The sequence below is a fragment of the Podarcis vaucheri genome (assembly GCF_965113315.1).
Source record: "Podarcis vaucheri genome assembly, chromosome: 3".
Taxonomy (NCBI): Eukaryota; Metazoa; Chordata; class Lepidosauria; order Squamata; family Lacertidae; genus Podarcis; species Podarcis vaucheri.
Window position 1 is genome coordinate 73,581,082 of NC_138761.1, and position 22,958 is coordinate 73,604,039.

A 22,958-nucleotide genomic window follows, 5' to 3' on the forward strand; every position below is an offset into this window, starting at 1 on the left:
ATGTTTACCCTATTTATTTTTCCCTTCCCCTGTTCATAGAACAACAAAACCTTTCTGTAACTTTCAGTGACATTGCCTGATAAAGCTAGCACTGAATAAATTATATAGAGCTTCATCAGAAGTTTGTTTAGCATGAAAATCGTCAAACTAAATGCATTTTTTTCAGACATAAACCATTTGCTAGTTGCTCCACTGCATTGTGGTTCACACATACAAAAGTGTCAAGAGTTGTGATGAACATACAGCACACCCACAATAAGCAAAGTAGATGGAGGAAACGTTTAGCATTGCAGCTGCTTCACTTCTTAAAAAGCAAATAAACCAAACCAAAGTGTAAGCCACCTGCTTTAGGATAATGCATTAAAGTCAAATATTTTAGCTGCTTACAAATTAAAAATATTTATATCTAATCAACATCCATTATTCAAACTTAAACATATTCTGTCCAAGAGAAATCTAAGCACAATCCAGTTCATCACAAGCACTTCTAAGTCTTTTATTCTAGTTCATTCAACAAGCACATTCATAAAGCCTTATTCATAATCCCCACATGCGTCCCCTTTGTGACTTCACCAGCAAAGTAAAAGCTCTCTATTCAAGAAACTTAATAGTGGAGAAAAATCATTCCTGCTATAATACACACCACAAGAGGAAGCTTGTCCAAAGGCTTGTTGTCAAATGGAAGCTGGAATGGTTTCTGATATTATGCTGCTACTCAACATAGCCTAAGCACAAAGAAGTGCAATACACAATTCAAGAATTGTTATTGGCAATATCCTGGCTTAGTAAGAATGAACAAATTCCACTATTGCAGTTTTCCTCAATTTCTCATTTTTCCAGTTCAGTTTGTCAAATTTTTGTATTACTTTGCAGTCTTCCTCCCCCCCCCATCCTCGTGAAAATTCAGCAGCATTTTACTGTGCTTTTCTCCTAATATAAGCATTTTTAAACATCTCAAAATTTGAAGGAGTGCAAAGGATACCTATGATTTGTTTCAAGTATATATTTTTTGGCAAAGAGTGAATTAGGAACATAGGAAGATGCCTTATATATAGCCAGTGAGGCCAATGATCTATCTAAAACAGTGCAGCCACACTGACTAGCATTAATACTCTTAAGGTTTTATGCAGGTGTCACTCCCAACCGTCGCTGGAGATGTTGGGGGTTGAGCCTGAGCTTTTTGCATATAAAACAGATAGCCGACCACTATAGGCCATAGCCCTTCCCCTAAATTAGGTTCTCATTAAAATGCAATCCACCATTCCTATGCCTTAAACAATTAACAAATAAAAAGTGCATCAAGGTTCTGGTCTGTATGTTACATTGTAGGATGTTAGATATTATAAAAATGAGGATATCCAATATTTCATTTTTAGAAAATTTGGGTCGGGCCACTATTAGTCCCAATAAAGGTAGACCCATATAATCAACATGGCAAACATAGGCCCATTCATTTCAATGGGTCTGCTCAACCCATGCTAATGATCAAAGTATTTAATAGCAATAAAAAGTCAGATTCATCAGGGCATGGAGGCTCAAAGATTGGGAGAAAATTTTAAAAGACAACGTTCATGTTGCTTTCTAGGTTTCCTTCCCCTTCAGAACCAAGGTTAGAAAGAGTAAGACGCTCTCTTGTAACATTGTAATCTAAGGGCAAGCAAGCTGTTACCGTTCCTTGTTAGGAGCCTGAAAAAGTTTGTCTATACATATTCCTTAGGAACAATTCCCATTGAAATCCATGGTGCTAAGTCCTGATATCGTTTAGTAAATATAAATGGCTAAAAAGAACCTGAAGTTAAGCAGCAGTTTTCAGTTTTAAGATATTGAAAGGAAAAGCTCCCCACAGCCCATTTCTGTGAGGCTATTTAATATTCTACCTAATAACCTGCCATGATTTATTGCTGTTGCAAAATGAGTTTTAATGAGACTTCAACTTGAGCACTTAAATAAATTAAAAGCTTATTACTGTTTTATTAGCACACCAGGAGTTTAATTGATGTGCCTTAGGGATTTATTTTTTTTTGTATTATATGTACGGAAATTAGATAATTGAAGTACTACAAGCAAGAAATATTATGTGAAAAGCTGCACAGCTGACTGAGATGCTCAACTGGTCTTTTTAATTTTTTTTAAAAAACAGTTAATTGTACTTTCAAATTTTGTATTAAGTGCTGCTAGTACTTCAAGTACCAAAAGTGACATAGCTGCTACTGGCCACTAAAGTTTAAAGGAGCCATTATCTATTCTCCCAAGATGTTTACTACCCTTCAGTTGAGAAGATCACTTAGCTTTAGGAAGAAAGCATCTCAACACAGAACACCAGAACAAAGACAAAGATCTGCATAATATTTACATGTGCTAATTCATATTGGTGGCTTCGAATGTAGTGTGAGTGGGCATCCATTTGTAGAACAGGACCTTCCCTTCCCTTTACAGCCTCCCTATATCCCCTAAAATCACCCAGTAACCTTGGGCCAGCCATTGCCTTCCAGCCTAACCACCCTATGACGTGGAGATAAAATGGTGGAAGAGAGATAAAATGTATGTCACCTTGAGCTCCTCAGAGGAAAGGTTGGTGTGACAGAAAGCTCAGGTAGGCCAGAGTCTGGAAGTTTGCAGAGTGCTGGGCTGGAAACCTCACTCTGATTGGCTGCAGGTACAGCTAGCCAGAGGGGGCAGAGACAGCACTTTGGGAGGGGGGGAAGCTGAATTTGAGAAAGGAGAAACGGGTGATGAAGGAAGACTCTACTTGGGTCTCAATTCAGTGAGAAGGGATAGATCTTCTGGAGAGAGAAGAGTAATCCCAAACCAGATAGAGGGGTGCAGTGATCCGCTGGTCTGGTGTACTAAAGGAGAAGCCTCAGGAGTGAGATTTATAGAAGGTTGGGAAACTGACAGAAAGTGCCAACTTGTTTCATAACCCAAGTTTTAAGACCCAAGCTGCAACACCTCTGCAACTAGTTTAAGGAATGGAAGTAAATCAAAACTGTACATTTCCATCTTGTTGAGAAGCATGTAAGACAGTTTGACATCCTTGGCTATTTAGAAACAATTCCTGTAGTTTAAATAGAAATACATTTCACCATAGTAGGCAAACCTGTGAACTATGTCTGCTTTTCAGATGCTAACTGTTCCAACAGAACTGGAAAAACCACACTATCCCAGTAAGATACCATAGACGTCAAATGAAATATTGTAGTTACAGTAGTCTTCTAACCCCTCAATTCAAACATTCAATTATTATTAATTTGTTTATTACTTAAAAAAAAAGTTGAAACAGAAAACTTCTTGGTATAAAGACTGGGCTCCACGTTTTATTCTTTTCCAACCCAGGCTAGCTTATCATGTAAGCAATAGACAAAGCACAACCTGATTAGGGGAAAATCCAAGGATAGGATGAAAAGGTCAAAGCAACCTGGAATTCTTTGTTTATATAGACAGAATTTTGTAGTTCAATATAACAGCCATAAGCCAATTTACTGATGCTCTAAACAACACACACATACATACACACACACACACACACACACACACACACACCCCCGAACTAGGTCATGGCTTTCCCAGTGATAAATATCCAAATATGTTTATTTTTAAAAAAATCCAGAGTACAGATGTATTTCTGCTCATGTCCGTGATGATAATGTCTTTAAAAGCACACAGATAAATGCCATATTCTGAGAACTTAATGGCAACAGGGGCTGGGAAGAGAATGAAGAGTAGAACAAGTCATCCTGAATGGCTGGAAGCCACTGCTGGAAGCAATGGCTGGCAGTATCTGTTTCAAGTGGTTGTCAGAAGAAACTTTTCCAAAAATTAAGCAATACATATTCATTTCCTCCCTTTAAAACATCCCTGCCTTCCAGGAACAACTATGTAGTTTTGCCTGAAAACCCATTCAAAATAAATTTCAGAGGTATATGGCATTTAAATGAATAAATCAAAGGAGCAGCCAGCTCAAGTGCTCAGTCCAGATGCAGCCTATCATTCTAACTTTACTTTCTTTGGATTCTTTCCATCTTCAGTCTTCTTCTCAGCTGGCCTCTTCTTTAAACCCTTCATTTTCCTGGTCTGCAGTTTTTCCAGATCTTGTTTCTGCATGTGGATCCGTCCATATTTTGTACCAAAGACATCATGGGAAATATTTTTCTTCTTCTTTGGCTGAAAAATAAGAAAGCATTACAGTTTCTCTAGACTGACATCTAGCAATTGTATAATGCCACCATTCCTTGTTACATTTCAAAACAGTTGCATTTAAGGACAAAAACCAAGACTGGATGCAACTCACAAATTACTAACTTAGAAGCGCCACCCCCTAAAACTCCATTCAGGCATAAGGTTTCATTTGGCAGAAAACTCCAGAAGCAGTGATTTGGGAGTTACAGGAAGAGACAGCTCTTTAACAGAGCACTAGTGACAATATGAATTACTAGCAGCAGTGACCTTCCAAATTAAGGCCGCACCCAAATAATTCCAATTAAATTAGAGACCTAACAGTGGTATGCAGATTCAAAACATGCCTGATGTCAAGGAATCTTTTAAAAACCTACTAAAGAGCATAGGAAAAACAGGACAAAGCTTAATGGTTCATGTAACAGAACATGGAAACAGTCAGACAATGAATTGCTGATTACATCAAGGGTAAACATTGAAGACGAGAAATCTCTTTTCTTATGGAAAAGCTTTCAGTGGTGTAAAGATGTGCCAACATACCTTGAGAGCTTTGGGCTGTCTTAGAGATAACTTATAAAGATCATCTGAGGCCAAGTGGGTCCTCCTCATCACCAAATCTAGCGATGGCCCCATGTCTTCAAGTTCAATCCTTGGTATTTTGCAACCAGATTTTTTCAACAGTACTCTTAAAAAGATAAGAACAAGTTGCCTTCTCATCTGACATGTTTAACAGATGCCTTGCAACAATCAACCTCCCCCTCACTCGCATTCCACAGTGATGCAATACCAACATGACTGGACGATGTGCTTTTCTCAGACTGCAGAGTTTTGTGCAGGCTGGAAGCTTACTTCCAATAAGAGAGAAACTATTGCACACATGCTCTTTTTTTCTGGGAAGAAATCAGTTACTAGGATCCTGATAGTTCAGTACGACTCATTAGCAACGAAATCCTACCCTCTTTGAACCTGATGCCACTGATGCCCTGGCTTGTGTGCAAATGTTATGTAAAGCAAAAACATAGGGCACGAATGCTGAACAACAGACTTTGGGAGAAGGACTAAGGTGGGCAGAAATAGCGGGAGCACCCTGCCCCATGACATGCATCCTTAAGGGCACAGGAGTGGCCCCTCCAACCAACTACTCCCACAGGCAAATCACTATTTGCAGGGCACAACATGTGTTGGCCCCATCTGCACTGCATTTTGTGCTGCTTTTTCTGTGTTGGGGCAAGCTATTGTTTACTTTGCAGTGCTAAAGTACACCGAGGTTATACTTGTCTGCCACAAACTTAAAGCTCTGCTCTTAAAATATGCTTCCCTGGAATGAATGTCATATAGATTTACAAGCAAGTACATATAATTAAATGTCATTTAGTTTGGAGGTGAATAAATTAGTAGTATGATCATTCCTTTATTTTATTTTAAAAAATCACTATTACATTTTCCAATCAGCAGTAGAATTTTTACACAAACATTTAGCTGTTTTGTTTTTACCAAATATTCCATAGCTCAATAGCTGAGCATCTGGTTTGCATGCAGAGGGTTCTGGGTTCAAGTCCCAGCATTTCCAAGTAATACTGGGAAAGACTCTCTATTGAAAACCTGGGGAGCTGCTTGCCAGACAATATTGAGCGGGAAGGACCATTGGGTCTGACTTGGTACAAAGGCAACTTCTCATATTCCTAAATAATTTGGAAGCTGAAGAGTTTGAGCAGAACACATTGGAAATTATTTTTATAAGTTTTAGAAAATATGCCATTCCTGCCTTGACCTCTAGGAGGCGCTAACCACCTGCCTCCAGTATGATAGCATGCAGTGAATCTGTTCAAGCTGTTAGATAATTTAGGTAAATTATAACTAGGCACCTTCACTTTGATATACAGGAAGCCTGCAACTTACGCAAGGGTTACATTCCAAGGATCACACCGAAAGCTTATAGCCAAAACACATTGGGCTCAATGGTGGGTGGCATTGCCAAAAGTCATTTTTCTCACTCCATCCCCATTCTCTCCACGCCCCCCCCCCCATATAGCCACATTCATAAAGCTGAATGCGCACAAGTTAAACGTGTGCAGGTTACGGGCTTTCAAAGTCTGATTCTGTAACTCTAACTCAGGCATAGGTGAACTCCAGCCCTCCAGATGTTTGGGACTACAATTCCCATCAGCCCTAGCTAACAGGACTAGTGGTCAGGGATGATGGGAATTGTAGTCCCAAACATCTGGAGGGCCGGAGTTTGCCTCTGCCTGCTCTAACTCAATCTTACAAAGCGCTTCACACAATCTAATTCTTAGGAAGCATGTTAGTATTGCATATAATACCAAAAAATCAGCAATGAGAGACTTACTTGTAACTTCTCATATAGACTTTTTCATCAATGGCTGTGAAGTGAAGAACGTGTTCTAAGCCTGCCAGGCGAACGCTGGGCACAACAGGGCCTCTGAAAAAATCTGAAAGAGGGAAAAGAGCAAGAGCCATTTCTAGACAGCCAAAAGAAACAAGATCAGGGATCTGCAAATAGAATCGCCACTTGCAGCCAGACGTGTAATTATGTCAACCAGCAAAATATTCTGGCACAAGAGTAATATTTTTTTTAGAGCCACTAGGCCAAAACAGTTCAGGTCAAACAGTGCACATGCAACAACCAAAACAGGAGGATTCAAAATAACCATACACTTTTAAAGACCTTTATCTTTAAAACAGTGGTTTTCCACATATTTCAATGTTTGTGAAAATTGGGACTGAAAGAACAGAAAACAACACCTCACTTCAAAATAGATTGATATTCTCTCTCTCTCTCTCTCTCTCTCTCTCTCTCTCTCACACACACACACACACACACACACACCCCAAACAGCTGACACTAGTGGACAATTTTGAGGTTGCAAGAGATTATGCATTATGGAAAATAAAGAGTTAGAAGTGGCTGATTAACTGTACTTCCCCCACCCCCTATGTTTGGCACTAATTATAACAACCAAATTGGAGAATTGCCTCCCAGCCCTGACGCATTTCGGTTATTAATAGTGCAAGTTATGTAAAACATAAATGAAACAAAGCATATTCAAGATATTTGGGTCTACGAAATGATATCAAACATGGTAAAACTTAACAGAAACACAAAAGCTATTTTATGATTTTTATACAGTCATTATGATCAGAAGATGTTAACAAAATTGCTACTGTAAAGCTCACACCTCCTTGAGACTTAGAGATGGGGGGGAGCACAAGTAAGATATCTCTGGTCTATGCTTATTGATATCAAGGACAATCACTGTACAGACCTATCTATGCACCGTAAACAATAGATTCAAAATGTTAAATTGGAGGCGTTTTCCCAACCTAACCTAGGGCACCATCTGTATGTCCTCATTTTCAAGGCATATCAAAGATGTAAAACCCACTGTAAATGAAATCTCATCTTGAGCGCTGAGTTCCCCCAACAACCATCAATATGTACATTTTAGGATGACTCTCCATTTGAACCTCAATTCCAGTTCGTGCCAGGACAAGAAGAGCCAATGTGATGCCCTCCATATCTTACTGGATTATAGTTACCATCATACTTGACCATGATGGTTGGGGCTGATGTGGACTATACACCAACTATCCCTCTTTTAGGAATATTAACTTCTTCTTTTTAGAGGGTGAGGAGAGAAGATATGCAATCCAGATTAAAACAAGATCTCTGAATTAATATAAACAAAATGTGACTAAAGAGGATGGTTAGAATGCGGCATTCCCTGCCAAACCAAGAGCCATAAACTCAAGGTAGAGAGCGCGACTTGAACATTCTGAAATTTCTTTTCCGTACAAATAAGGGCTGCTAGTTCAGATTAGCAACCCTGAACCAACAACTTCTGAAATTATGCAGGACAGGTATGCCCAGATTATTTTCAAACGGCCCTTAACAACTTTGCATAGTATTGTTCAGTAGCAACACATTAGAACAAAGTCACCGGTGCTGGGATGTATGCATAACCGTTCAACTGGAATAGACTGTGATACTCTTCTGAGACCGCATATAGCTTGTGAGAAAAGGATTTGAACTATACTCTCAGCCAGGAACACAGAAAGAACGTGGCCTTGAATCATGAGTACAAGGTATGTTAACAAAAACAAGTATCAATATTGCAATTTAAAAAGTACCATAGTGCTAAATGTTCCGTTCCCTTCTAGCTTTGGCTTCCAGAGTCAACTGTATTTTTCTCAGTGTCATTTCCTTGGTTATTTCAGCCAAACCAAAAGCATGAAGTGCAAATATACCAGTGATCAGTTTTCACACGTATCCTTTTGAATTACCAGATTTCTAACCGAAGAAATGAGAAAATATTTTCTTGACATTTCAATGTCAAACTTTCTCTGCCCATGACTGATATTCTATGTAGGTAGCTTTTGAAATATTATTTTCCTATGTTTTTGGCATCCAATCTTTAAACTGGCAACAGTCCAAAGTTCTATAGCAACAGGAACACTGCTAAATCAAAATCCACATAAAGTTGCTAAATTTCTGAAAATTATTTTTGTTCTATTACATTATTCTCCGAGTTCTTGCCAGTTTCTTCCCCTTTTGCTTTCTTAACAATTCATGCTCTTCCAAAACCAACCGTCTGTGAGCTATAACCAGCCATATTGCTAAAACTTGGAAGTTATGCACATTGAAAGAGCATATTGGTCGACACCTATGATTAAACTGAGCAGTTTCACACATGCTCAGAAGATGCAGTTATGTTTGAATATAAAAAGGTTGTGTGGAACAATGCAATTCCTATTCAAAAGGGTTATTTTATTTATTAATTTATATACTGCCCTTCCTCCATAGATCTCAGGCCATTTCACAACATAAAAATATAAGAGAAAAACACAAAATACACAATAAAAACAAGAACCAACCCCCCTTTAAACACATTTAAAAGAGTAAAGGTAAAGGTAAAGGACCCCTGACAGTTAAGTCCAGTCGTGAATGACTCTGGGGTTGCGGTGCTCATCTCGCTTTACAAGCCGAGGGAGCCGATGTTTGTCCACAGACAGTTTTTCCGGGTCATGTGGCCAGCATGACAAAGCCGCTTCTGGCGAACCAGAGCAGTGCACGGAAATGTCGTTTACCTTCCCGCCGGAGCGGTACCTATTTATCTACTTGCACTTGACATGCTTTCAAACTGCTAGGTTGGCAGGAGCTGGGACCGAGAAACGGGAGCTCACCCCGTCACGGGGATTCGAACCGCCGACCTTCTGATTGGCAAGCCCTAGGCTCAGTGGTTTAGACCACAGCACCACCCGTGTCCCTCCATTTAAAAGAGTATAGGATGTTAATTAGCCAAAGGCTTGGATAAGGGGGAATATTTTTGCCTGGCACCTAAAGGTGTATAATGAAGGCACCAGGTGAGTCTCCCTGGGAAGAGCATTCCACAAATGGGGAGCCACTGCAGGGAAGACCCATTCTTGTGTTGCCACTCTCTGGACCCCTCGTGAAGTAGGCACATGGAAAAGGACCTCAAATTATGACTGCAGAGTCCGGGCAGGTTCATATGGAGAGAGGCGGTCCTTGAGGTATTGCAGTCCTGAGCCTATTAATTCTGTTTATATACAGAATTAGGCTGCTCACATATAAGAGTGCTTCAGGATAAAATCCCTCTAGTGTAGTGTTTCCCAGACTTGGGTCTCCAGCTGTTTTTGAACTACAACTCTCATCATCCCTAGCAAGCAAGACAAATGGTCAGGGATGACCAGAATTGTAGTCCAAAAACAGGTGGAGACCCAAGTTTGGGAAACACCGCTCTAGTGCCTAGGGTTGCACATGTGGTGCTTCAACTCTGAACACGCTACACCAAATGGATGGGGGTCCCTTGATCCAGAACAGGTGGCTGGTGTCTGTCTGACTGACCCTCTATCCAGGTGGGGAAGAGGAGGAACCTACACATCGATAGTAGAAGAGATACTCTTAGACTCACTTCATTTGAGTTCACCTCAGAACCCAGTAATGTTCCTTTGAGTGACATTTGTGCTCAACTATTCCTCATCTTGCTCCTGATTGATATCATTCAGAATATGCCAACAGATTAATGAATCAATGAATCCTCACAGGAGAGGAACTAATTCTCACACAAAACTGATTTACAATCTGTCAGAATGCAATGCTTTTATTTAAAGTGGGAAGAGGAGGAGTGTCAGAAAACTGTCTCAAATTCAATATGCTTCTGGAAACTGTAGCCATGTCACATGTATAACTAGCACACATGCCCTAAAAAAAGATTTAAAGGGGCCAGGAGAATTTTCCTGTTCTAGCATAACACTTATGACCTCATTTTCCCAACCCCTGTGCTCCCTCAGCAGCAATGTCACATGACTCAAATGGGCAAACTCCACACCCGGCCAATGGCTCGCAAGTCAACAGAAACCTAGTTGTTTACCAAGAACATTGATGTGGTCACATAGCTTTGGTAAGAGTTTATTTGATGCTTGATATTCCCTGTGGGCTAAAAGCAGAATGTGATATTTACAAGGGCAGTGGCTTTTCAAAAGCCATTTACTTTTAGCTGAAATCCAAAGCAAAATGTTTATTTTTCACCAGTCAGATAAATAACAGTTCCACTTAGGTCAAACTGTAGAAAATCCAGTCTACTCCTTTATGATTTCATGGGAAACTTCTTGCTCCTCATATTCTTTTGCCTTTACATAGTCAATTAATCTTCCCCAGTCGCAAAATTTTGCAGCCAAAACTGTACTGCGTAATCACATGAGGGAAGTATAAGCAGATTCTAGCTAATTCTAAGGTTGCCAAGTGCACACAAAGCCTTTAAGAAGAAAAACAACCTAATGGAACTCCCCAAAACAGCCCAGCAGGGACTGAAGAGCCAAAGAATGCTGACTGACAAGAGAATCAAAATGTTGAAAGCCAGGTGAGAGGGAAGAATGGAAGGGCTGAAAAAGAAGGCGAGAGAAAGAACTGCACAGATATAAAGAGAGGGAGAGAAAACTATCTCGCTCACTTTGTACAGGTTGTTCACTTCTTCCACAAGGAGAAGATATTCTAGGGTATTTTTTAAAATTCCCAGGGCTAGAAATGAGGTATGTTCATAGGAAGCAAGATTTTAAATGTGACTGGGATTAGGCAACAATATTTTAATTCAATATTTTAATGCCTACAGGGAAACAAACACAAGTTACCCATTCCAATTTTATTCTATCTAAAAAAGGAGGACCCCCCCCCCCATCTGACTTGGAATACAGTGGTACCTTGGGTTACGAACTTAATTCGTTCCGGAGGTCCATTCTTAACCCAAAACCGCTCTTAACCTGAGGCATGCTTTCGCTAATGGGGCCTCCTGTTGCCGCTGCACGATTTCCATTCTCATCCTGGGGCAAAGTTCTCAACCTGAGGTACTACTTCCAGGTTAGCAGAGTTTGTAACCCAAAGCGTTTGTAACCCAAGGTACCACTGTATCTCCCCGATTATCCAGTCGCTCTTTTCTGACATAAGAACTGGGCAACTGGGCAGTAATAACCAATGATGGGGTTTAGATATCATACTGACTCCCAATATGACTTTGAAAACTTACGAATTTGAAGTTATATTTGCAGGCTTGATTTCCATCTGCCAAGGATTACACACACACACACACACACACACACACACACACACACACACCCCACTACACTTACACAGGGCTTTCAGGGCCTTCCTAGTCACAGTCCTGAGCAAGTCCACACTCCCTGAGCTTCCGTAATGCATCAGATGTTCCCAGGCAATCCACTGGGTCTTGATTTTTAACTTAGGCTGCAACTATTTCTTTATAGGAGGACAGTTCTCAATGTTCTCCCACCCCACCCCCTGCTGCAAAAAAAGAACAGATGACCACAAAACCGCCTGGGTTACTGACCGAAAGATAAAACTTCCACATAACTTTACAAAACAACATAAATCACCGCAGCTTTTCACATTTTAGTACTCCCAACAGATGGCTAAATCCCAAATATGAAAATTTCCATGACTCAGCACTGCAAGAGTTCCTACTCTGCTGCACAAAAAAACTTACCAATTAGAAGGTTTTTTAATCTCCTGTGTTCTTCACTGATGTCGAAAGCATCACCGGCAAATATCAACATAGGTTTTGTCCCTTCAGGGCACTTGCTGTTCTATTAATTTTGTTTTTTAAAAAATAAATGAATCAGAAGATTAGAAAGTGAAGGGTTGCAGTGGGAGAAGAAGCAACACCTCAGAAAACTGCCAATGAAATAAGTGATAAAAAGTACACAAAACCCCAATGCAAGCAAGAGGGAAACGTAGCTATCTTAAGGTACAAATATTTTAGTTGGCTTAATCTGTACTGACTGCCTGATAGCATTTCACATGGAGAAGCCTCGCCAGGTCTAGGTATTAAGTCAGGGGTGGGGAACCTGTGGCCTTCCTCATGTTGCTGGACTCCAACTGCCATCTGTCCCAGTCAGCATGGCCAAAAGTCAGGGGTGATGAGAGTTGTAGGCCCATAACATCTGGAGGGCCACAAGAGTCTGTGACAAGAGCTCAGTAAAATGAATTTTCTATTCCTATACTATTTACAAACCACACAGCATAAACGATAGGTTAAATATCCACATTTAGGTAGTAGGCAAAGGCATTTGTATTTTCCATGACTTTTAACCTAAGCTGAACCACCCCTCCCCGCTTCTGTCATTCTTTTCAGTGATCACTTTAAAGGTTTTTACTGCCTTTTTTTAATCCTAGAAATTTTGAACTGTAGGGAAATATAGGTATGTTTTAAATAAATGAATAATGCCTAATACATAGTTTGGGTGTACTTCTCCATATCACTCCTCATTTTAAGGATATGTAGCCACCAATCCATTTGGTAAGCAATTGATAACCTACAGGTTTTACAGCATCTTACCTTGATATCTCTGAGAGCTACAAACTTCTCAATACCCAATTCAACCATATCCAGAACATGATAATCATACATGCGACCTGCCAAAGAAAAGAAAGTGATTCAAATATTCTCCTTGAATTCAGCACAAAGACAGATGCACAATAGGATTGCAGTGTACATATTTAAACACCACAAGTTATATGGATATAAGTACTGCCAGGTAACGGTTAACCATTTCTGAAGGCAGCCCTGTTCAGGGAAGTTTTTAATGTGTGACATTATTATTATTATTATTTGTGAATAACCGGCAACCTTGTCTTCATAAACGATATACATTTCAGACTCTGCATTCTTCTCCTTTGAGAGAGGCGTCTCAGCATGTTGGAAAATCCAGTAAGTTAAGACTTCCATCACCTCTGTCACCAACTCGCTACATAGCCTTGGCCACTAGTTCTGCTCCCCAACAAAATATTTATGCGGATGAAGGCAATGAACTGTAGAAAGTATTGCACAAATCAGAAGTGCTAAACAAACTGTGAGAGCTCTTCTTGTCACAATCAAATCAGTGCACCAAAATTTCTATCCTCATTTTCTTTAACATGCGTTGGCTGAATTCACGGAGTCGGCTGTGACAATGCCTCACCCATGCCCTCTGCTGGCCCTTCCCCTAATCTGCAAGCATTTAGTGGAAGGCAAGGATTCAACATGTGTGGCTGTGAAAGAGTTCCTGCTTGAAAATACGGACACTACAGCCCATTCTTGTCTTCAGTTGCATGCATAAAACTTAGGGGGAAAGGGCCAATCCCACTTCCTCTCCATGTGTAGGATCAATATGGAAAAAGGATAATGAAGTTACAGAGGAACCAAGAGCTCTCCTACAGACATCTCTACAAAAGCAGACAAGCTTTCGAATTATGTAACAGGAAAGCCTAATTCTGCTTCGAATCTTTCAAGCACACTGCTGTTACTTTCCTCCAAACTTATTTGTAAAAAAAGGAGGTCAAAGTAGCAGAAGAGCACTGATCTTTTTATTCTCACGTTAGCTAGATCTTGTTAGTAATCTGTTTCTTCCAACTCACAAAAAAGAAACAACTTTACCTATTATCAGATTATTAGGCCTCTTCTTGTTATGTGATCCAAACAGGAACAAAGAACAGTCAGATTTCTTGGAAAAAAATTCCTGTTAATAAAAGATGTCAGTTGAAGGTTTTGCAAAGTGCAACATAAAAGTGCTGAATGCCAATCCCTCGGAAGAATGTTCTGCTCCTGAGCAACCTTAAAATCCTGCCAAAGGAGGAAACTCAACTAGCTGCTTATCTCAAGATTAAACCTAAATGGCCTTGTTGGAATATTATGACATTGTTTTATTTAAAGTCTGCAGGAAAGACATGGGTGGCAATCCAGAAAACCCGGTGTGTGCATCCAACTGGGTTTGGTCTTGGGATTCTTGAACAGCCTGCTTGTACAGACTGCTCCTGTAATTCACATGCAAGACACTCTCTCACCCACAAGGTGAGGTTACAAACTTTTCTTTCCAGCCACAAGCTCTCATGCCTTATTGCAAGTGTGAGGAAACTGTGGCCTCCAGATGCTGCTGGACTACAACACCCATCACACCCCTGACTACTGGCCATGCTGCCTGGGGCTGATGAAAGTTGGTGACAGTGATTTGGAAGAGTCCGGGTTATGCATGGGGGAGGGTGTGCTTCTGAAATGGGGGAGCTGAAAAGCCACACATGCACCCCTTGTACAAAACACTATCTGGGGCACTTTGGATCTTAGAACTTTGGATTAAAAGGGCATGAGGTTTAATAAAATCTGAAATCAATCACACATATTCTTCATCTATTAAGAAACCTAATATGCACTATAAACATTCATTTTAAAGTTATTTGTGTTTTTCAGATAAGAGTCTGACATTCCAAATCCGAATCCTGTCTAAATGCATAAACAATACCCAATGAACACCAGCTGCGAAATGAGAATGGGGTTTCCCATTAAAGCTTTCATTTGACAACACTTACCTAATGACTTTATGTTTGAAAAGGTTAGGGAAATGCCCAGATATTCAACTTAGCTTGGGTGAATGTTTGCTATCTGCCTGAGTTTTTGAGATAGAGCAAGGTATAAAACAGAATGGAGTTGCACATTGCTCCTGTTTTACCCATCACTGCCTTGAGCATACCATGCAGCCCTCATTCAGCTTGATTCTATGGCAACAATATTCTCATTTCACAAACTTCTCACAACAGGTCATGTTTCCCAAGTCACAATACAGAATGGAAGCTGCTTATTTGAATATTTCAGAATCAAACACAGCTATTAATGAATTTAAACATAAAGGATCCTGTCTCCTCCTCAACAAGTTCTGCCTAGAAGCCAAGAATTACTGTTAAGAGAATTACTGTGGCAGGAAAAAAAGATTGCAGTGTTCGTTTTATGAAAATCAAAATGACGTGGATCCATATACTAGCACAGCATATCAGTCTCCTCTGAATCCATCTTTATTTTGTTGTTTAGAGCCATGCAATGAAGACAGCCCATTTGTTCCGATTGGACATATAAGTTTTGTATACTTACCAGTGAGGTTTGATCTTCAAATGGTCTTGCAATGTTTTTTCTAGAGAGAATAGAAAGGTTTGGGGTTTTTTGGCTCTTGGATATGTGGCGTGACAAGATCGACTTTGAAGTTTTAGGCACACTGTGTCGAAAGACTCTTGCTCGCTCTATCAGTTCAGGAGCTTCATCACCACTTAAATTTAGTGTGGTACAGTAACCTTCCCCCCAGCCGGGTGCATTCCAATTGTTTTGACTTCAACTCCCATTATCCGTGTCCATTGGCACTCCTTACTGGGAATCTTGGTCCAGAACACCCTGAAGGAAGGCTGCAGCACTGCAAAGGCCCATGCAATATATCATATCAACTCTATCATGGATCAACCAAATGCTCTTATTTACTCTGTTTACATTCCACCTTTCTTCCAAGGGCAGTGTAATTCTTTCTACTCAAGGACCTGCCTGAATGGGAATCTGCCAAGGGCCCACATCCCAACAGGGGACCACTGACAGCCTGCTCCTCCACTGCAACCTGCATGTCTCACCCCCTTCTCTGCATCTCACTCTAGCCCAGATGGTGGTGAGGAGCAGTACTTGCCACTGGCTCTCTGCCTGGCATGCAAGCAGATGATAGCTATGACAAGGACGACACGGAGCATCTAATGATAATGGGTAGAGGAAACAGGCCCACAGAGGGAGAGGTCTTGCCCTAGGGCCCTTGTAAACCTGCCACTGGCACGGTTTCCAACTTGTATCTTCACACAACCCTATGAGATAGGCTAAGCTGAGATAGTGAGTTAGCAACTGGCCAAGGTCAGCCAGTGCACCTCCCTTGTTCTAGTCCAGGCATGGCCAAACTTGGCCCGCCAGATGTTTTGAGACTACAATTCCCATCATCCCTGACCACTGATCCAGTTAGCTAGGGATGATGGGAGTTGTAGTCCCAAAACAGCTGGAGGGCCAAGTTTAGCCATGCCTATTTGAGTCCAACACACTAACCAAGTAGGGTGGTTGTCCCCCAACATCTGTTTCTGTAGATAGGGGCTCCATTTGATCAGTTTATAATTCCTGACTCAATTTTCATAAATATATCTAGCCCTTTTTGAAGGTATCACAACATACTTTACCCGTGAATCTGATAGGTTAAGTTCATGCCACATTTAAGCAGTTCTTCCTTAACTTCCTGCATTAACCAAAAGGTAGGTTAAGAGGCAGTGACTGGTCCAAGGTAACCCAATGAGCTTCATGACTGAGTGGGGATTTGAACCCTGATCTCCCAGGTTCTAGTCTGACACTTACCACTACACCACACTGGCTTCCTAGAGTACTTCTGCTATGGGGCAGCTCTATATATGTAGTTGAATAAATGCGGGGAGAGCAAACTATTACTTAGAGAAGGATCTGAAATATTTTTCTTGAAGCTTGAATTTGTTTTATTCTGGAGTGTTTTATTTGAAGTTTTAATGTGTTGTAAACCACTTTGAGATTTTTTTCTTAAAAATATAAAGTGGGGGGAAACGGCACCTAGACATACAGTTCGAGTTTCTAACACTGCTGAATACTGCATGCGCATGCACACACGTACACACGCACACACACACACACACACACACACACACGTATGTATTAGCTGCTCTTAAAATATGCTAAATGCCATACAAGTTCATATTAGATTAACTGGGGAAAACACTTACTTTTTATATAGTACAGCAAAGGGCTTTTTCAGCGCATACTACAAAAGGAAATAGAAGTTAGAGATAACATTTTAACGTTGAACCACTCTATGACAAATCACTTTAAACAGAAGAGGGGTAGTGCTTGTCTGGACAGAGAAAACAGATTAAGGAGTGCCTGAAGGATTTCACTGTGTGCTGTGCTTCCCAACAGGTTTCTGATAGTGGATCGATCCATCAGGGAGCTCTGTAACCACACCCTGCCCCCTCCATACCTCTCACTATCAAGGAAATGCAATAAACAAATAGAAATAGAATCTACCCGGTTGCTGTTGATACAAAACCCCACACGTACACAATATAAAAGAATATAAATCCATCTTCTTCCCCAGCCTTATACTGTACTCAACACTAAGGTCTCACAACAAATGTAACTGATTCATTAGAAAGACTGTAAAACCTGAAAAAAGAGACAAGGCATGTACTTTTGTAAATCAAGAAAATCTTTAATAAAAATAAATTAAAAATATTAAAAATTAAAAAAGGACTTTCTTCTCTCTTCATTACACTATTATTTTTTCTCCTTGGTCCAAATATATGGCCCCTTTCTACTGCAGTAGCTATACTGCTGTAAACCACCCTGAGACCTCCAAATGAATGAAGTAAATATAGATTCATCAGGAGAGTAAAATGGGGGGAAGCAGAAGAGGATCACTTGGAAAGAGCAGCTTCAGAAAATCCTCCAAATATACTAGCAATCAATAATTCCAGGTGCTGTGGATTTGAGTTTAGAATCAACATTCCAACAATAATTTTTTGGACTGCATACCCCAAGTGTTCTGCAACAAATGGTGGAATTGGCAGAGATTAAGCATACCCTATTAATACAACTGAAGTAAGGCCATCTGGAATCCAGCGCTTGGAGGACTTCACTTAAAAGATAATGCCCAGTATGTATTCTCCAAGTCACATTCCCACACAACCCAGAACACTAGCCATTATTTCACACACACAAATTCCAATCATACTTACAATATCTTTGAGCACGTCAGTTATTGTTGCAGTTGCATTTCCACCTTTTATTAGCATCGCATTCTTTGTGTTTTCTGTGAGCTTTGGCTCTCTCTTCTCAATAAACCTTTTGGCCCTCTTAGTTTTGGGCTTTCTGCCATGGGAATTTATAAGACACAGAGTCAGCTCTCAAAAAGTATTTGAGCACATCTACAAAGAAACTGGGTTCAACATAGCCCAAGGCCATCAGTGCAAGGATTCTTCTTGCACGGCAAAACCGTCTTGCCATATCCTCCCCTTAGCATGCCTCATACATCTGTTCTGGGGATCGCCCCAAGCTTACAGAGCAGATCTGGGCACGACATGAGGGGAGGGATGGTGGAGTCCTGTTGCACTAGCCCAACAAATCAGTTGAGTACCGCCCATAATTTTGTGTTCTCTATTAAATATATTTAATATTTAGTTATTACTGTATTTATTTATTTACTTACCTTTCCTCCAAGGAGCTAAAGGCAATATACATAGTTCTTCCTTCTTTCCCCATTTTATTCTCACAACAATCCTATGATGTAGGTTAGTTTGAGAAAGTGACTATCCCAAGGTCACCAACTGAGCATCATGGATAAGTGGGAATTTCAACCCTGGTCTCCCAGATCCTAGTCTGACACTGTTAAACAGTTGTTGCTTTTTAATGTATGGACAAAAAAACTGTACTAGTCTTCAAAAAAGTCAATATAAAGATCACGTATTAGTAAGGAGCAAAAAAAGAATAATATGCAACTCCATATGCATATTTACTCAATTCACTAAGCTTTATTTCCAAGCAAGTGTACATAGAACTTTAGTGATGGGTAGTTAATGCAATTGCTGCCTCTGAGTTTTCCACAATCCAGTTCAATACCAAAACAGAAACATATCAGCTGAAGCCACCTCATTAAAAATGTTACTCATTGTAGTTTTAAACATATTTAGCTGCAAGGAAGCCATACTGAAATCCATGGATCTTAGTTCTAATTAATCATGGCTGTATTTGAGCTGCAAGTTTTACTACAATCTGAAAAACCATATAAAAAATTATTAGATTAAGAAAAAAGCAAGGAAATGTTGGGCATGTTAGAGCTAAGTTGCAGCATCAGTCAAGATACTGATAAAGACATATCACAACATTTTTTTGTTTAAAACAGATTAACTACTATTCTGCTGACATTTCAGCTGGTTTGTCAGTAATGCCACAGTAACAATGTGCTGCCTCTGCATGAGAATCTAAATCTTTATTTGTTGAAATATCAAGCCTTATTAAGATGCTTTTATACTTTAAAGTCAGCACAAATAGTGTTTCGAAGAGTCTGAAGTTTTCAAAGTGGAATATTAACTCCAGATTGATGATATAGTGCTGGATGTTAGGATCTAAACACGAATGTTAAAGGAGTTGTGCTCTTTCAAAGGAACAGGGAGTTTCAAAGGAACAATTCCCTCACACTGTCCTTTCACCCCAACTACACCTCACACACCCAAGCACACATGATTACCTGTGACTCAGCTATACAGCTGCAAATAAAACTTTTAAAGTCTGTTTTAAGTGCAATATACTAGATGGTGAGCCTTATGGAAAATTCAATGTATTTTTTAAAATGCTTTTAAAAACAAAACAAAAACATTTTCAGAATGGTTTTTATATGTGTCTAGGTTACACCCTGGCTCAAAGTCCAATGCTTTGACAACCAAATAAAACAATTCCTCATTTCAGCATTGTTACCAAGCCTTCCAAGAATAAAAATATTGACACAGCTCAAAATGTAGCCGAATAAAGATCTGGTCAAATCTGGAATCATCTGAACAACCAAAATTCCCTAGGGATAGATGGACTGACGCGAGAAGAAAGTTTATGCAGAAATGTCAGATTGTCATCCTTGCATTTTATGGCTCTGGGGTCACACTGCCTACAAGAAATTATTTATATACACACAGAGGTGGACCCACCCATTAAAACGACTGACGAAATGGGCTCTCTTATCTGAACAGGATTGCTCAACACACTGTGCACTCCATTTTTTTATAAGCCTTTATAATTAGAATACGCTTCTTGACAGATAAAGCAGCTTAGCTGCAGAGTACCAGACAGTTCATGGCTCTACACCTAAGCAAAGGAGTAGAGCAACGGCTTATTTGGCTTTCCAGATACAAAAGGACGTTGTCATAACACCTGTAAAGCCTGCAGTCCAAACTATAGCCATGGTCATTCAGTAGCATGATGTTTTGATTTCTGTACCCGCGGAATGAGGAAAGTGCTTCCCGCGCTTAAGTAAGTCCGCGAGCGCTTATGCCATAATAAGACACAAACCTTGGAAATCCCATCGAGCTCACCGGGTTTTACTTAGAACTGGACCTGACCAGTCTAAGGCTGTATATCTGCCAAACCTATAGGGGCAATTAAACATTTTCTTCACGACCTCAAAATAACGCGGCCACACTATTACGGGCACAAGATTCGCAACGCTTCGAAACAACTGTACTTACACCACCCGGTCCAAGGACTCCATTTTCGCCGAAAAATATCACCCGTCTCCACGTGCGTCCGTCGAACATGTGCGCCGGAAGAAGAACTACGCCCGGTGTGGTGACGTCATATCCGGCGGCATTGGGAACAGGCGTAAAAAGATAGGAAAGGCTAAGAGCTTTGGAACGTAACAAACGCGCAAGCATTTGTATCTCTGTCTCACAGAGCCAATATACTGAAATATTCTGCGCGGCGGAGCAGCATAGAAAAGTTTTGGGTGAATAACATTTTATCACTTTTTAATTCCCTTCCCCGCATATGGCAACGTTCAGAGGTAAATCGGAAGTTCAGGCTGCGTGGAAGTGGTCCTAATTTGCCATTTCTATGAGAAAGGGCTTACGGTAGAGCGTCGGTCATAGAGATAAGAAGATTGAGCAGCCAATATAAACCTCCGGTTTTAAAGCTGTTGTCATTCATGGTTCTCTTTGGGCGCGTAATTGCAGATACTGTATACACAAATTTAGAAAGGCGTATCTTGCGTAGACATTTTTACTTGCTCCTCGCAAGGGAAGTGAGAGAGGGCTATAGCAATCAAGGGGAAAATACAGGATTTTGCAGTAGGCGTCCCGCCGCCGCCCCAAATGTTTCCGTACAGCACGAGCCCCTGTTCTTCCTAAAACAGTTTTTTTCAGAGACAGCAGAAGCCGCCTGACTGCCAATCAAATGAGTTCAAGGCTTCCGTTTGCAATTTAGTCCTTAATTTGGTGTGGGAGGAAGAGGCAGTTTAAGCAGAATAGCCTTTCTGCTCCATGAAGGTTGTTTGGGGTCTTACATAGAAGTACTATATACAGTAGATGACATTTGCAAATGGAGCGACGAAGACCGCATTTTTCAGGGGCTGCGCTGGGCTGTTTCCACCTTAGAACAGGTGGAAGCAACGTATGGTTCTCCCCCTACCCCCATTGTTCCGCTGTCCGAACCATGGTTGCTATGCACTATTGTTTTATGACCACCAGGGGGAAGAGATGAGCGGATGGATTCACTCCCCATTAAGGGAATTTGAGGATACTTTTTATTTATTAAGGTGGGGAAATGATACAGGATGTCAGAGTGCGAGGTTGCAGTTAAAATGAGGAGAGGGAAATGCGGGGGGGGGGGGATTCGGGCTCCAGGTGTCCCTTATCTCTGAAACCTTAGGAAATTTAAGTTTTCCTTTGCATGGAGCAGTGAATCTTGAGTGGTTGTTCTATTTGGTTAAAAGCAAATTTATCATCATCACCACCATCATTTATTCCTCCACACTTTAACATATTTTGCTAAAGCGTTAAAAGCTTTCCATTTACACTTCCTTTTGAGACCAGGTATTCTTTCAGGATATTCTGGCATGCAGGCTTTTATTCCACCTTAATGGCAGTATTCTTGGTATTGCCTGGAGGGGTGTAATGTTGAGAAAACAGAAATACTAACCCTCTCCCATATTGGTCCAACAGTTTGGCTGACCCCTGAAGGCACACTCTTCCATTGTCTCCCAAGATAGATATCAACAAGAAGAGTCTGAAAGACTTAATCTCTTTCTTTCAATTTATTGCCTCAAGCTTTCAGGGTAGAATGCATGCCTACTCAAAAGAAAGCTTAAGTTCTGCCCTGGGGCAGGAAGATGACTGGGAGAGTCACAAAACCACCACCCAAAAATGAGATATAGTTGTGATTTCTGCATTGCAGGGGGTTGCACCAGATGGCCTTTGGGGTCCCTTCCAACTGGACAGTTCTGTGATTCAACATAATTAACTCCCAAGTAGTTGTGTATACAGCATGATCAGCTAACCACTTTTTTTAGCTCTGTAGTCTGTAGTCACCCTTGGCCAACTTCTAAGCTAAGTTATAGGTGTGTCTACAGCATTTTGAATTGAAGTTAACCCCACACCCCTCCTCAGTTATCTCTGCTTATCAGTTGATATGCGGCTCTGAAGACTGAAGACTGTGGTGGGAAGATTTGTATCCCCAGCAGGCCAAGAGGTTTAGCTTTCTCTGCCTCCTTCAGTGCAGTGTCTATTTTGGTGATTCTCCACTTTGCTGCCTCTGCCCAAATCAATGGGGTGAGGTGAGAAAACTTTGCTTGGAAGGCCCTCACCCTCCCATAGAGAAATACTGTCTACAGAGAAGTAAGCGCCATTCAATCAA

At 40.6% G+C, this 22,958-nt stretch overlaps 1 protein-coding gene and 1 long non-coding RNA gene across 2 annotated transcripts in view; one reads left to right on the top strand and one right to left on the bottom strand.

Moving 5' to 3' along the window:
• LOC309529094 overlaps positions 1 to 12,202 on the top strand; it is a 30,126-nt gene extending 17,924 nt beyond the window's left edge. The window contains exon 3 of the long non-coding RNA XR_014218072.1: positions 10,507 to 12,202. This is a non-coding gene — a long non-coding RNA (uncharacterized lncRNA). The remainder of the gene's footprint in view (positions 1 to 10,506) is intronic.
• RPF2 (ribosome production factor 2 homolog) lies at positions 3,573 to 20,946 on the bottom strand. Its single transcript, XM_082216829.1, has 10 exons — positions 20,798 to 20,946; positions 18,302 to 18,434; positions 17,291 to 17,328; positions 15,621 to 15,660; positions 14,139 to 14,220; positions 13,062 to 13,138; positions 12,210 to 12,309; positions 6,521 to 6,623; positions 4,714 to 4,858; positions 3,573 to 4,161 (listed from the first exon to the last, which is right to left on the bottom strand). The coding sequence occupies exons 1-10, from the start codon at positions 20,818 to 20,820 to the stop codon at positions 3,985 to 3,987; spliced, it is 918 nt and encodes a 305-aa protein (XP_082072955.1). The 5' UTR covers positions 20,821 to 20,946; the 3' UTR covers positions 3,573 to 3,984.
• Positions 20,947 to 22,958: the final 2,012 nt, after the last annotated feature.

Excerpts from the sequence above, each read along its gene's own strand:
- RPF2 (XM_082216829.1), bottom strand. The coding sequence starts at position 20,820 with ATGGAGTCCTTGGACCGGGTGGT. Across the intron at positions 13,139-14,138 it reads GCCTAATAATCTGATAATAG|GTCGCATGTATGATTATCAT; the intron begins GTAAAGTTGTTT and ends TTTCTTTGGCAG. Across the intron at positions 6,624-12,209 it reads ATTAAAAAACCTTCTAATTG|ATTTTTTCAGAGGCCCTGTT; the intron begins GTAAGTTTTTTT and ends TCCCTCTTTCAG.